The following is a 15,917-nucleotide window of genomic DNA, read 5'->3' as shown; positions in this document are numbered from 1 at the left end:
GAAGCAATTGGACACCGCCTTACAGAAAGGTTGTGGGGAAAAGGCCAGTAAGGGTGCAGTATAGCACCGATGAAACATACAGCTTTCCTCTGGTTCCTTAATGCTTCCTCCCCCTGCCCCCACTATCATGACCCTAATTCTACCTACAAATCTGTCAGGACCAGAGCATGTACATCGGTACAGATAAGAAATGGAAACAGGGAATCCAGGACAGATAAACACCTTGGAACCAATATTGAGAGTAGCCATACCAGGAAGGTAAGGGGAAGGTGGGGGAGCAAGGGGGAACAGATCACAATGACCTACTATAACCCCTTCCCAGGGGTATGGACAACAGACAAGGAGGTAAAGGGAGACATCAGACAGTGCAAGACATGAAAAAATAATAATAATTTATAAATTATCCAGGGTTCACGAGGGAGGGAGGAAGGGGAGGGAAGGGAGAAAAATGAGGAGCTGATACCAAGGGCTCAAGTAGAAAGAAAATGCTTTGAAAACGATGATGGCAACATATGTACAAATGTGCTTGACACAATGGATGGATAGATGGATGGATTGTGATAAGTGTTATATGTACAAGCCCCCAATAAAATGATTTTTAAGTATATATCATTTGCTATAACATGGGCAGACATCTTATTCTTATATACTATAGCTTCTCTCCAGTGCCCTAAACCTTCAGACTTTTCAGGTTCACACTATACAACTCTTGTTCTCATTAACTGTGGAGAAGCACTTTTGCAAAGTAAATTATTTTTTCTTTCACATGCATCCTTCACTGTCTTCTATATTAAAAACACAACTACAAACCACACTGCTATAGTAGAATGTACAAAATAAATTTGTTTGCAAAAATATATTTGTGATTTTGGTTTTTAACAATTTACTTGGCAAGTGGACTAAGGGGAAAGGTCTCGTAAACTCTTTGAAGTTTCAGTCTTTGCAAAGACCTAGGAGTGAGTTCGAGTTAAGTAATTCAGCCCATTAAAGAACCCTCGTGCTTGGAGCTGGGGCAAGAATATCCAGAACAAAGGGACACCCTGGGGCTTGTTGATGTTTCCGGTAGGAATTTAGCTGTAACCTTAAGACTCCAGGGTTACATAACAACATACATAGAAGAAGCAGACATTGAGATGCCATACAAAGAAGACTCCAGGGTTTAGATAAAACTACAGTAACTTTCAAAACTTTCTCCTACTATTATAATGTTAATTTAACCTGTTGTCAAAGGGTCCTGTTTTTGTAACAAACTAATTGTTGATTCAGGTTAAAGTACCCAGTAGCCTATTTTCTGAAAGATCAAGCATACTTTTTTGGAGAGAATCAAGGCTCTACTTGCACTTTGAGGGGAACCTTTCAAATGATAATTTAACAGAAAACACCCCAAGGTGCTCAGACGCACGTTGGATATTTGTTGGACGTTGGGCTGCTCACAATCAGGGAGGCGGTTGCAACACACCGGTGGCTGCACGGGCGAGAGACAAAGCCACGGAGACCCTGGATGGGGTCCGTGTGCCTAGGAATTCACGCGATAGCCTGGGCTCACGCCGAAAGGGAGCATTATCCCCCTCCTGTAGTGTGAGTAAATGGAAAGGAGGCACAGCGGCAGGAAATACTTACGGGCACCTATTCTAAAGCTCTGCCCATTTTGTGTCAGGGATGATAGCATTTGGATATATATGTTTTAAACGGCTTCGGAACGGCTATAGGCCCGGAGAAAACATTTTATTACGTTGGTTCTTTAAATGTGTGTTCGCACAGACAATTCATCTAGTTTTGTTTTAGTCTCTCGCCACCGTAATAACAGACCAGCCTCATAAATGATGATTTTTTTTTTAGTTTTCTTTCCCCTCGCTCCCAAGCAAAGCTTTCGCGAAAGCAGTGTACAGCACTCGTGCGTAGGATGCTAACGTTATTTTATTTTTAAAATTCCGTCTTCAGGTTTCTCTTCTCGGAGGCAAGCCTTATGGACTGAACCCTGAAACGACTTCAAAGGGCTCTCAGAATTCGCTGTCTTTGTCTGCTTTCTCAGCGGGCTCTTTTCCCGGGTCCCGAATCTTCACACCCGCAAATCGGGCCCCGAGGGCCGCGGCGGGTCCCGCCTCTCCCGCCGCTGCCAATCACCGGCCGCTGCCAGGTGATGGACGGGTCGGCGTCGCGGGGAGCCCGGGGCTCGCACTGCTGGACACTCCCGATTGGTCGGTGGTGGGCGGCTTGCAGCCAATGGGAGGGGCGGCTCCGGGGAGCCCACGGAGCGCGCGGGAACGGGACCGATATAAAGGGTGGCGGGAAATTCGTTTTCGTGTCCTTGTCCAGTGGGAGTCAGCGGGTTCCTGCGCTCTTAGCTTTTTCTCTACGCTTACCTTTTGCAGCTGCGGCATGGTGCGGACCAAAGCAGACAGTGCCCCCGGCGCCTACCGGAAAGGTGGGGCAGTGTAACGGGATAGTGCGGGTGGGGGCCGGTGGGGGGGACACGGGGGGCTCTGCCCGAGGAACGGGCTGCATGCGCGGTGGGAGCTGGCAGGTGCGCGCTGACCTCCTGAAGTTAGATTGCGGTCCTTCAGCCCGTGGCGGTAACTCCCCGCTGCAAGACGCTCTGATGGGTACTGTGGCGAAGATACCTTAAATTCGGTACCCCAAAGCCCCCCTTTTCCTCTCTTGGCAGTGATGGCATCCCGGGCCCCCCGGAAGGTGCTGGGCTCCTCTGCCTCTTCCAGTAACATCACATCGTCTTCATCTCGGAAAGGTAAAATGCACCTTGTGCAAGTTCCTAGCTGAAAAGGAGCCACCCCCGAATCAAGCCCAATACCAATGTCCTTTGGACCCCCAAACCCACCCCTTCCATCCCTGGAAATATGTCTGGGGACCCTCACGCCCAAATTTCTTCTTTGCCCTTTGAGGGGGCTTGGCCTTTGGGCTGGTTGGAGTAGAGGTGGGGTCTCATGGAAAAGAATCACAGGTCTTAGGGTTAGGGGGGGGGGGGAATGAGCTCAGTTTAATGTCAAACCATTTCATCTTTTTCAGCTTAATGTTTTGTTTTTTCCTTCAATCGACAGATGATGTTTTCCGTATACGACACTACTTAAGCTCCCTTCCACCCCGCAACTCCCCTGCCCCTCCCCACAGTAGATTAGGCATTAGCCCCAACGTCACCAGTGCTCACCATTACATTGTCTTTGTGTAACCATTCCCCCCTTGTTTCTGCATGTTTTCCTTCTTTTGTTCTTTTACTCCATGCTCTCTTCTTTCCCTCCTTTTTAAATTTTCTCAGCTCTAGTGTAAGTGTGTGCTTTCTAATTGCAGTTTCTGATCTGCCTTGGGGAGGGGAGAGTAGGGCAGAAAACCAGGCTAGGAAATGAGTTGCAGCCTGTTCCTCGTGTTTGTGGAGAGGAGCAGGAAACACTGTGCTGCCTAGTACTTTGGGCCTGTCAGCAGAACATTGAACTTCAGGAGGGAAGATGGATTCCACAAGACCAGTTAGAGCTGTGTTAAAATTTGGTTGGTTTTTAAGTTAACTCAAAAGTCACCTTATTTTAAACATTTCCTTAGAAAATACTCTATATTTCAGTTTCCTTAGATAAAAAGGAGCATTGATGGCAGAAGTGGTTACACTTACTCTGTGATCTGTAGGGTTACAGTCTCTGGAACTCACAGGCGCACTTCTATGAGTTTGGTTTGAGTTTAGGTAAATGGTAACAGTAATCAAACATTTTGAAAGAAGATTAAATTATGGTCTTGAGTACCTCATACTGTGTGGCATGAATGGTTAAGTGCTCAACCGCTATGCCAAAGGTTGGTAATTTGAACCCACCCAGATTCCACAAGCCTAGAATGTGCCTCCTGAATGTCACAACCTTGAAAACACTGTGGAGCAGTTCTGCTCTGCACATAAGAGTTGATTGAAAGGTAACGAAGAACAGCAAATAATCTGACTAAATTCTATTAGGTCTACATTCTGCCACTGGTTGACTCATCAGAACCAATTGAATAGGGCTGGCCTTCATGAATATGCATTTCACTTAATTTTATATGTCTCAGGAACCCTTTTAGACATTTTACATGTTAATTTTAGTCTCAGTGAATAACTTTGTAATGGGAAATATTGTCCCACTTTAAAGATGACATTTCAGTCCAGATTACATAACTCAGTCTCCTAACTAAATCAGAAGATTGGGATTCAAATATGAATTACCTGATCCTGGCATATACTCTCTAATGGGGCAATTACTGGCTTAAATTTCCTTCAGAAAAGCTATGAACCAAAGGGTCACTTTTTTAAAGGCCATTTATGCATTTTGAAAAGGACATGCATTATAACCGCAAACAGTATATATGAAAGTAACTTTTGTCAGCTTACTATAACACTTGCAGGCTGAGGTAGTTTATTGTGCCAACCTGGCCGATAAACACATGTGGGTTAATTGAAGGGCAGTGGGATAAATGGCTTGGTGAGCCTCACCTTTCTAGTTCTCGGGTCTCTTGCTTTGATGGTTGGAACAGGGTGCAGCTGCCTTAGCCAGTTCCCTGCTTTGGCTGGCAAGGCTCACTTCCTGCAAGACATCCCTGAGGAGAAGTCACATAGACCTACCGCGATGCAGCCCTGGGTGATGGAGCAGCCATGTGGAGACCCCTGTCAGCACTGAGATGTTTACACATTCACCGATTCAGCTTTCTTCCTGCAGTCAGCGTCATAGTGTGTGTTTTGTGAGATAGAGGACTTTGTGGATAGGTGTAGGACATACGGGTTAATGTTGGACTTGTGGACTTGGGCAGCACTGGGTTGGGATGTTTTCTTGATGTGCACTTAACCTTTATATAAAACTCTCTTCTACATGAGTTTCTGTGGATTTGTTTCTCTAAAGCAGCCAAGCTAACACACAGGCATAGATTTTAAAGCATAGATCTTTCTCTTACTTCCAGTCATTACTGACTCACAGTGAGCCTATAGGACAGGGAAGAACTGCCCTTGTAAGTTTCTTAGACTGTAACTCCACAGGAGTAGAAAGCCCCACTTTTCTTCCAAACTGCTGACCTTTCGGATCGCAGTCCAGTGGGCAACCACGAGGCCACCAGGACTCCTAAAGCATGGATATGTTAGTGATTCAATGATTTGCCCCTATTGGTTTTTGTGTTCCTTTTTTTCCCCCCAAGGAGCAAGAATTTTCCTTTTATATTACTTTAAAAAACAATCAGGAATTAGGTTTACTTTATGAGTTGTGAAAAGGGAAGCAGATTCTTTGTGGAAACTTTCACATTGCTGTTTTTCCTCTTATATATGCTATAACCAAATGACCTTATTAACTAAAAATGCAATAGTCTATAGCACAGTGGTTCTCAACTGTCCTAATGCCACGGCCCTTTAATACAGTGCCTCATGTTGTAGTGACCCCCAACCATAAAATTATTTCATTGCTACTTCATAACTGTAATTTTGCTACTGTGAGGAATCAAGCGACCCCTGTGAAAGGGTCGTTTGACACCCCCCCCACCCAAAGGGGTTGCAACCCACACGTTAGGAGCACCGCTATAGTACTTGGTGCCATATTTACATTAGAAAAAAATTGGATGAAAACTTAGTATTAGAATTATTGAAATAGCTTCTTGTGGAAAAATGAAAAAAATGTTTTACAGTTGTGTTCTTAGTTATTTAGTTATATTTATTTCTGTTTTACAGCTGAAAATAAGTATGCAGGGGGGAATCCAGTTTGTGTGCGCCCAACTCCCAAATGGCAAAAAGGAATTGGAGAATTCTTCAATCTGTCCACTAAAGATTCAGAAAAAGAGAATCGGAGTCCTGAAGAACCAGGATGTAGTGGCTTGGGAAAGTCAAAAAGAAAGTAAGGTTTTGTTTTCTGGAATACTAAGAAAATATTTATATTTTGAAAAATAAGAACAAATGACTGTTAAGTGACTTTGAAGTTTCTCCCCAAGCTGAAAAAAATAATACACACCAAAGATTTTTTTAACTTGTATGAAATGTTTTATTATAAATTACTCCCCAAATCTCTTATCAGTAAAAGATTAATTTTACTTATTCTATTTACTCAGTTCCCATTCAGATTATAAGTGCTATACTATAAGTGCTAACTTCCTATCTTTATTTTTTTTTAATAAAACTCTCATCACAATCCATACATACATCAATTGTGTAAGGCACATTTGTACATTCATTGCCCTCATCAAAACATTTGCTTTCCACTTAAGCCCCTGGCATCAGCTCCTCATTTTTCCCCTCCCCCCTCACTCATGAACTCTTGATAATTTATAAATTATTTTGTCATATCTTGCACTGACCGACCTCTCCCTTCACCCACTTTTCTGTTGGCCATCCCCCAGGGAGGGGGTTATATGTAGATTCTTGTAATTGGTTCCCCCTTTCTACTCCACCTTCCCTCCACCTTCCCTCTATGTATCACCACTCTCACCACTGGTCCTGAATGGATCATCTGTCCTGGATTCCCTGTGTTTCCAGTTCCTATCTGTACCAGTGTACATCCTCTGGTCTAGCCGGATTTGTAAGGCAGAAAGCATTTAGGAACTATAGGAAAGTTGTATGTTCCATCATTGCTACACTGCACCCTGACTGGCTCTTCTCCACCCTGCGACCCTTCTGTAAGGGGATGTCCAATTACCTACAGATGGGCTTTGGGTCTCAACTCTGCACTCCCCCTCAATCACAATGATATGATTTTTTGTTCTGTGATGCCTGATACCTGATCCCTTTGGCACCTCGTGATCGCACAGGCTGGTGTGCTTCTTCCATGTGGGCTTCATTGCTTCTGAGCTAGATGGCCGCTTGTTTAGCTAGATGGCCCCAAACCACCCTGCCGGGAACCTTCAGGCCAAAGTAGGAGATGTTGAGTCATCAATTTCTATGTCTTCTGTATCTTAAGCTTGTTTTAATGACAGGAAAATGCACATGATAAATGTTAAGCAAAAACCTTGGATACATTGTGTAAAAGACATTAATATGTCTTGTGTACAAAATAGAGCAAATATTAATAATGATTATCTCTGGGTAAAAGTGCTTCTTCATGTTCAATCATCACTTTTAAAGAATCCCAGAGGGTGGGAGGAAAGACAATAAAAACCTATTATATGTGTTAAAATAATTAGATGTGTAAATAATGATGTCTAGGTTCTCTAAACAGCTTGTAAATGTTTTGTTTTAAAAGTAGATTACTGTGTGCTCGCTTCGGCAGCACATATACTAAAATTGGAACGATACAGAGAAGATTAGCATGGCCCCTGCACAAGGATGACATGCAAATTCGTGAAGCGTTCTATATTAAAAAAAAAAAAGTAGAATACTAAAAAAAATAAAATAAAAGGAGAGTACTAAAGAAAAAAAAGGAGAGTACTTGGGGGAGGTGTTGGTGGGCATACTAGGGGGTACCCCCCCAAAACCTGACTTTCCCCCCCCCAATTTGTTTTTAAAAAACAACCTATCACCTTCAAAGTACTCTCCATTACACTTAATACATTTGTCCATTCTGCGATTCTATTCTTGGAAACATTTTTCAAACTCATCTGTTTGGATGGCTGACAGCACCTCCCTCATTTTTTCCTTCACCTCTTCTAAGTCATCAAATTGCTGTCCTTTCATGTTCCTCTTCATTCTGGGGGGAAAAAAGAAGTCACAAGGAGCGAGGTCAGGTGAGTAAGGTGTGTGGGGCAAGAGAGGCATGTTTTTTTTGCCAAAAAGTGGTGCACTGAGATGGCTGTGTGAGCAGGTGCATTGTTGTGGTGGAAAAATCAGTCCCTGTCTGCCACATGATTGGGGAGATGGACTTATCAGAAGCCACCTCAGGGACTATCCAGGGAGGTTTCAGCGTCCACTGCCAGCAACTACGACTCTCTGTGTGGGGCTAGAGGAAGATGGGGCTGTGGTTACAAAGCAGTGAGCTGGTGGACTGGTCGAACCTGGGCTCCCAAGGCAGTGCCTTCACAACCTGAAAGGGCTAGCTGCTCTCCAGTGTTCCCCATTCGCCAGGACCAGCTCCCTCTGTCACCACAACTCAGCCCACATTCACACTTTGCCCAGGCCCCAAACCACGCTGCCGGGAACCTTCAGGCCAAAGTAGGAGATGTTGAGTCATCAATTTCTATGTCTTCTGTATCTTAAGCTTGCTCACAAGGCATTAGAACAAATCTTTCCTGTACCAAAGTGCCAGACCACCTGTGAGGTGTATGACCAAGGAAAGCATTAAAGTTCATTGTACACCAAAAAAAGGAAAGAAAAAGAAATGGCTGAAAGAGTATACATATGAAATGTTTAGAAATATTTAGTATACATAATGTACCTAAATGTTTAGAAAATAATTAAGGCAAAATATACACAATTGTGCTTGATAAATTGATGTATGGCTGTTATAAGAGCTGTAAGAGCCCCCAATAAAATGATCTTTTAACTAAAACAATGTTTAAAAATAAGTTAATACTGTTCCATAAGGTCATCGGTAAATGGTTTCTAAGTGACTACTATCCATCTTGAAAGAAAGGAGAGGAAGAGTCCTTGTTGCTACATCACTCTTATGATTTGAAGTTGCAGTAAAAATTAGTAATCAAACATGTAGGTACAGTTTTAGATAGAATTATTTTAATAGACTTGCTTTTATGATCTGAAGTCTCTTCTGGTTTCCTTTCATAGTCTAGACTCTAGAGCAGCAGTCTTCCTTGTTGTTTCTCATTCTAATTAAGAGCTGTGGTGGTGTGGTGAGCTCAGCTTTGGTCTGCTGACAATTTAAACCCACCAGTCAATGGGGGGCAGATGAGGCAGTCAGCTTTCGTAGGTTTGCAACCTTGGAAACCCCATGGGAGCAGTTGTGTTTGGTCCATAGGGTCCCTATAAGAATCAACTCAATGCTAGTGGGTTTAGCCAATACTAGCTCTAAACCATGTTTCAATCCTGTTTAATTGTGACTTAATAGTAGGAAACTACAATGCCAGTGCAATCAAATGTGATTATAAGCCTAGACTACGGGCTTCTCCTCATCTGGAGAGAGTTCACCTACCACTTATACTCAAGTATAAGCCGAACATCAGCTAAAGCACCTAACTGTACCACACAAACTGCATTAAAAATGTGCCGAAAAACTCGGCTTATACACGAGTATATACAGTATTTTCCTAAAGAAATTTGAACACAATGGATGTATTAAATGTTTATTTTTCTTTGCAAACCCCAGAAACCCCATCAGCACCTTATTTTCCTAGGTTATACTATGCAAGTTATGTTTATGCATATTGTGTGACACTATGACATAACTTAAATGAAATTTTCCCTCAAAACTGTAGAGTACAAAATGCACTTGGTACAAATTGTCTTCTGACCTATGACCACGATATTATAATTTTATGGGTTTTCTAATCAAGTAATACATTTATATTATTCGGAAGTGGTAAAAATTTGTTGCATTGGTATTTGAAATTGGTAAGATCTGTCAATGAATGGATAATGTTCATTTCAAAAGACTTGACCAGTTAATTTCTATTCATAAAGAATTTAAATTATGTTTCTTTGGCTAATGCTACTTGGATGCTTTTGGAAACTCTATTCTTCCCACAGAACTCACCCTGTGCAACCGGATCACACAGATGACGAGAGAGAATAGAACTTACCTCACTCTGGCTCCTGTTTCCTGTTTCTCGGGTACTCGGAGGGTGTACATTTGCAGAAAGAATATGTGTTCCAATTAGGTTTGTTGAATAGGAATTCGCTTATAAATTAGGCTTAAATTTATTTAACATAAAGTAGTTATGACATTGGAGAGTTTGTAAGATTAACATATGACTACTTATCTTCGTATTCAATATAATGTAGTACTTAGTTTCATCCCTTTACTTTTTATTAAGCTTAAAATTTTTTTTTAATTTTTATATTATTAAGCTTCTTGTACTTGCTAAATCCGTGCATGGTGTTCTAATTACATGTCTGGTGTATTTGAGATTTGCTTAGATATTTGTATGAGCATTTTTATTGGCTTTTAATTATTGACATGGTGCCAAGTTGTTGATCCTTTTATTGGCTTTAAAAAGCAGTTAGACTTTTGCACATGAAAATAATTCAGTATTAATTAAACTAAATGTGTAGTCATTCTCAGAAAGGGGCCAAGATGCAAGGTTGAAAAAATTTGGATGGGTATCTTCTGTTTAGAGAAAATTAAGAGCATTTTGGCTCTGAAGATTTAAATAGTTGGTAGTCAAGGTTTACAACAACAACAAAAATTTAAAATACTAGCATAGGATCAGGAAGAAAGATTCCACAGGCTACCTTAAGAGAAGAATTGTCCTTTGATATATATTTGGTTTAATGTCATAAAATACTACCCTTTTGGCCTGTATTTTAAAAATTGGAAGTAAATCAATAAAACATGAAAGATAAATTATGCCATAAACCCAGCAGTATGTCCAAAGTCCTCACAACCATCATTATATTTTTAAAGATAACCAAGGGTGTAATTGAAGAGGTGGTTGTAATATTGCTTAGTAGCTGATATGTTTGCTTCTTCATCAGAATATTTTTATTCTGTTTTTATCAGACTTTTTGTTCACTGATATCCTGTTGTTAAAAGTAACTTCTTAACACGCATACCGAAATTTGTTTATAATAAACAAATACTTATTTTCTTATACTATCTATTTGTGTGCTTCTTATCATGTCCTATCAGATATTTCTTTTTTAAATCATTTTATTGGGGGGTCATGCAACTCTTAGCCCAATCCATACATACAACAATTGTATAAAGCATATTTGTACATTCATTACCCGCATCATTCTCAAAACATTTGCTCTCCACCTAAGCCCCTGGCATCAGCTCATTTCCCCCCTCCCTCCTGCTCCCCCTTCCCTCATGAACCCTTGATAATTTATAAATTATTATTTTGTCATCTCTTATATGGTCGGACGTCTCCCTTTACCCACTTTTATATTGTCCATCCCCTAGGGTGGAGGTTATATGTAGAGCCTTGTAATTGATTCCCCATCTCTACACCACCATCCGTCCACCCTCCTGGTATCTCCACGCACACCACTGGTCCTGAAGGGATCATCTGTCCTGGATTCCCTGTGTTTCCAGTTCCTATCTATGCCAGTGTACATCCTCTGGTCTAGCCAGATTTGTAAGGTAGAATTGGGACCATGATAGTGAGTAGGAAGGAAGTATTTAGGAACTAGAGGAAAGTTGTATGTTTTATCTTTGCTATCCTGCACCCTGACTGGCTTGTCTCCTCCCTGCGACCCTTCTATAAGGGGATGTCCAGTTTCCTAAAGATGGATTTTGGGTTCCCACTCTGAACTCCCCCTCATTTACAATGATTTCATTTTTTGTTCTTTGATGTTTGATAACTGATTTCTTCAGCACCTCATGATCACACAGGCTGGTGTGTTTCTTCCATGTGGGCTTTGTTGCTTCTGACCTACTAGATGGCCGCTTATTTACCTTCATGTCTTTAAGACCGTAGACACTATATCTTTTGATAGCCAGGCATCATCAGCTTTCTTTACCACCCTATCAGATATTTCTATTTTATTCCTTTCGAATACAAATCTCATTGTTCTGATTTTATTAACTTCCAAACTGAGTTTTGATGATTGTAGATTTTCTTTTTTGCTTTGTTTGTTGGAGTGTTGCTACTGAATTGGGAGGAGAAAGCTTTTTTTCTTAATTACTCTGATAATTAGGTTTCTTTTAAAAAAATCATTTTATTGGGGGCTCATACAGCTTTTATCACAATGCATACATACATTGTGTCAAGCACATTTGTACATTTGTTGCCATCATCATTTTCAAAACATTTTCTTTCTACTTCATTAATCTTGATAGATTTTTCCAAACTATCTATAGCTATATCTATATCTATCTATCTAAATCATTTTATTAGGGGCTCATACAACTCTTATCACAATACATACATACATCAATTTTACAAAGCACATTTGTACATTCATTGCCCTCCCTCATCATTCTCAAAATATTTGCTCTCCACTTAAGCTCCTGACATCAGCTCCTCATTTTCCCCCTCCCTCCCTGCTGCCCACTCTCTCATGAAACCTTGATAATTTATCAATTATTCTTTTGTCATATATTGTACTGTACGATGTCTCCCTGCACCCACTTTTCTGTTGTCCCTCTCCCAGGGAGAAGGTTACATATACAACCTTGAAATCAGTTCCCCCTTTCCAACCCACCCTTCCTCCACCCTCCCGGTATCGCCACTCTCACCACTGGTCCTGAAGGGATCATCCACCCTGGATTCCCTGTGTTTCCAGTTCCTATCTGTACCAGTGTACATCCTCTGGTCTAGCGGTAGCTAGATTTGTAAGGTAGACTTGGGATCATGATAGTGGGTGTGTGGGGGATAAACATTTAGGAACTAGAGGAAAGTTGTATGTTTCATCTTTGCTACACTGCACTCTGACTGGCTCGTCTCTTCCCCGTGACCCTTCTATGAGGGGATGTCCAATTGCCCACAGATGGACTTTGGGTCTCCACTCCACACTCCCCCTCATTCACAGTGACATGATTTTTTTGTTCTGTGGTGCCTGATACCTCATCCCTTCGCCACCTCATGATCACATAGACTGGTGTGCTTCTTCCATGTGAGCTTTGTTGTTTCTGAGCTAGATGGCCGATTGTTTACCTTCAAGCCTTTAAAACCCCAGGCGCTGTATCTTTTGATAGCCAAGCACCATCAGCTTTCTTCACCACATTTGCTTATTTACCCGCATTGTCTTCAGCGATCATGTCGGGAAGGTGAGCATCATGGAATGCCAATTTAATAGAACAAAGTGTTCTTGCATTGAGGGAGTACTTGAGTGGAGGCCCAATGTCTATCTACTACCTTAATACTATATCTATACATATATGCACAAAGATCTATTTCCACATCCTCATATATTTACATATGTACATGCCTGTATTTAGACCTCTATAAATGCCAATTAGGTGCCTTATTAAGGAGTAGCTCAAACCAAACCTATAAAAGTCAAGTTTTTATAGGTTTGTCTGATACCTGACTTGTTATTTTTCACTTGGGGAGACAGACTTTAAGGCCATGTGCTCAATGAGGTCTAACATTGACATAATTGTTGTAGAAATTTGACTCTTAAATAATTTTTAGCCCTTCAAATGCGCAGTTTCCATCCTTCTCATATTTATTAGGGAGGAGTCCTATATAAACATGTTTACTTTTCAAAGCTTTCTTAAAGTGTAGCCTGGTAACTTAGATTCTCCTAAACATAAGTGAAGAACAGCACAGACTAGTTCTACTGGGGAAAAAAAGTTTATCCATTAAACAGTCAACTAAATAAATTTTATAATTTTGTAACTCCCCTAAATTGATCTAGTTTCCCTCTTTGAATGAATTATTGAAATGATTAAAGCTAGTGTTAAATTCCTGACCAAACAATGATTAACGCTACTGCAGAGCTTTGGAATGCTACAATTTTGCGTGACTTTTATGTTTATGTAGTTTCATGAAGAACAAATAAAAAGAAAATGCTAGAGAGTGTTCAAAGAGTTACTTAAAAGGAAACATTTAAAATTTTAATTATACTGAAACTTTCCTTCATATATACCTCCTACAGATCTATGGAACTTAAATTCCTATGGTTTACTCATGTTTGAAAAACACTTGACAGCTTAGTTTGGCTGAGGTCTAGCCAACATTATTATAAAAGGTTTCTTTATTTTTGAAAATCACATCTAGGCCATGGGTGATGTCCTCATCGAATTAAAACCGGGAGGAATGTTAGATAGAAATCATCTTGTTCAACCCAAGCCAGTTACTGCTATTTATTAGCAGGCCCAGAGTCCTGGTGTTCAGCTGGGAGAAAGAGGAGGCTTTCTAGTTCCATAAATAAGAGTCTCATCCCAAGAGTGTGAGTATGTGTCAGAGTCGACTTGATGGCAGTGAGTTTGTGTGTGCACGCGCAGTGGTTAAGTCACTCTGCCAATTGAAAGGCCAGTGGGTAATTCAAACACACCGGCTCTATTGAGGCTAAGCTCATTTCTGTAAACTCTATGAGGCAGTTTGACCCTATCTGACAGTGATGCTAGGAGTGGTCATTGATTTAACAGCTGAGGGTTTGCTTCTATAATTTGGCAACTCTAATTATAAAAAAATACCACGAGCTAAAATTTTATATTTTTTGTAACTCCCTTTCTAGTCTTGGTTTTATCCTTGAAAACCAAACCCACGACCATGAAGTTCATTCTCTCTCATAGTGACCCTAGATAGGGTTTCTGCGGCTGCAAATTTTTAAAAAACATTTTATTAGGGGCTCATACAACTCTTATCACAATCCATACATATACATACATCAATTGTATAAAGCATATCTGTACATTCTTTGCTCTAATCATTTTTTTCCTCTTACAATTGTTTTAATAGCATTTAGTCATAGAGATAAGAGTGGCATCTGGTTACAAAAGATGTCTAAAAGTGACTGGTGATTTAGTTTTTTCTTGAGTTTTCTTCTGAAATTGAGGCTAGGGGAACCTCTTATGAGTTTACAAAGAATATATATTTTTTAACCATTTTTTAAAACGTTTTATTAGGGGCTCATACAACTCTATCACAATCCATACATACATCAATTGTATAAAGTACATCTGTACATTCTTTGCCCTAATCATTTTCTTTTTTTTTTCCTTTTCTTTTTTTACATTTTATTAGGGACTCATACAACTCTTATCACAATCCATACATATACATACATCAACAAAGAATATTTTAAGATGAAATGTTTGACTACAAATTCAATAGCTATACACATCCATCCATAATGTGGCTTACTTGCGTCTAGTGATTGAAAAGGTTTTTAAAAGCACCCTCATTCTTTAAAGTTAAGTACTGGATAGGGTTCTCGACAGTCTATTGTCCACATGAGGGGTAAGGGCGAGCTATGTGACTATTCGGTTCCCGGTCTGGTTGAAGGTTAAAAGCAAATTGCATTACCAAAGGGCGATCCAGTTCCAGGTAGCCCAGCCACCTCCTTAGAGCGCACTGCTTCCGGTGCTCCATCATGAGGTGACCCTTCTTGGTGCTTTGCTCACCTGGACCTTTCTCTTAAAAAGGCAAAAAATATAAAAGTTCACCAGAATTCTCAAAGTCACAGCTTGGAAGCACTGGATGAGAGTAGCGTTGGTGTCTGAAACGGCAAACGTTTCCTTCACTCTGGGTCAAGGTGAGGTAAGACCGGAAGAATAAGATTCCCAAACGCGGAGTCTTGAGTGATGAAGTACCCAGACGAATGTGCATGAGCGTGCTGCTGCTGCTGCTCGGCATGGTCCCGGAAGTCCCTGTTCAGGGAGGGTCTCGAGAGCACGATGCTCGCTCCAGGATGATGTGTTGACGACTGGTTCTGCATGAGTAATTTTCTTTAATCTTTGTCCAGGTCAGCTAAGATTGCAACTCTGTTTTTATTTTGAAAACCTTAGACTGCCAGAGAAATGAACTAATCTGTTTTGGAAAACATACAGCTAGAATTTTCCTTAGAAGCGAGGATGGTGAGACTTCATTGCGTGTACTTTGGATATGTAATCAGAAGGAACCAGTTCCTTGTCCTGAAGCACTGCCTGCCATCTTATTTTCTTTTCAATTACCTGTGGTAGCAAGTGGTCAACACTAGAATTACCGGAGACCTGGGGCCGCCTGGGCCGCGGGATCGCGGCTTCTGAACACGCGTGACCACCCGGAGACCGGCAGGCTGGACGAGGGCCCGAGCGCCGCGCTACCCTCTTCTCTTCTTTTTTTTTTATACATTTTATTAGGGGCGCATACAACTCTTACCACAATCCATACATATACATAATACGTCAATTGTATAAAGCATATCCGTACATTCTTTGCCCTAAGGCTATACATTTTTATGAAATACCATAGAATGATTTTTTTTCTATGTTACAATCTTC

The 15,917-nt window shown here is 40.9% G+C and overlaps 1 protein-coding gene, 1 non-coding gene and 1 pseudogene across 2 annotated transcripts; 2 read left to right on the top strand and 1 right to left on the bottom strand.

The window, feature by feature from the left end:
- Positions 1-2,292: 2,292 nt before the first annotated feature.
- Positions 2,293-10,592, top strand: PCLAF (PCNA clamp associated factor). The gene is made up of 4 exons (XM_075531133.1): positions 2,293-2,425; positions 2,666-2,746; positions 5,675-5,837; positions 9,569-10,592. The coding sequence occupies exons 1-4, from the start codon at positions 2,380-2,382 to the stop codon at positions 9,612-9,614; spliced, it is 336 nt and encodes a 111-aa protein (XP_075387248.1). The 5' UTR covers positions 2,293-2,379; the 3' UTR covers positions 9,615-10,592.
- LOC142426988 (U6 spliceosomal RNA) lies at positions 7,187-7,293 on the top strand. Its single transcript, XR_012779837.1, has one exon. It is a non-coding gene; the product is annotated as a U6 spliceosomal RNA (small nuclear RNA).
- Positions 10,593-15,041: 4,449 nt separating the features above from the next.
- LOC142426302 (SOSS complex subunit C pseudogene) lies at positions 15,042-15,505 on the bottom strand (annotated as a pseudogene).
- Between the last annotated feature and the right edge of the window lie 412 nt (positions 15,506-15,917).

The sequence above is a fragment of the Tenrec ecaudatus genome, chromosome 14 (assembly GCF_050624435.1).
Source record: "Tenrec ecaudatus isolate mTenEca1 chromosome 14, mTenEca1.hap1, whole genome shotgun sequence".
Taxonomy (NCBI): domain Eukaryota; kingdom Metazoa; phylum Chordata; class Mammalia; order Afrosoricida; family Tenrecidae; genus Tenrec; species Tenrec ecaudatus.
The sequence above is the reverse complement of the archived record's forward strand: the minus strand, read 5'-3'. Positions and strand labels throughout refer to the sequence as shown.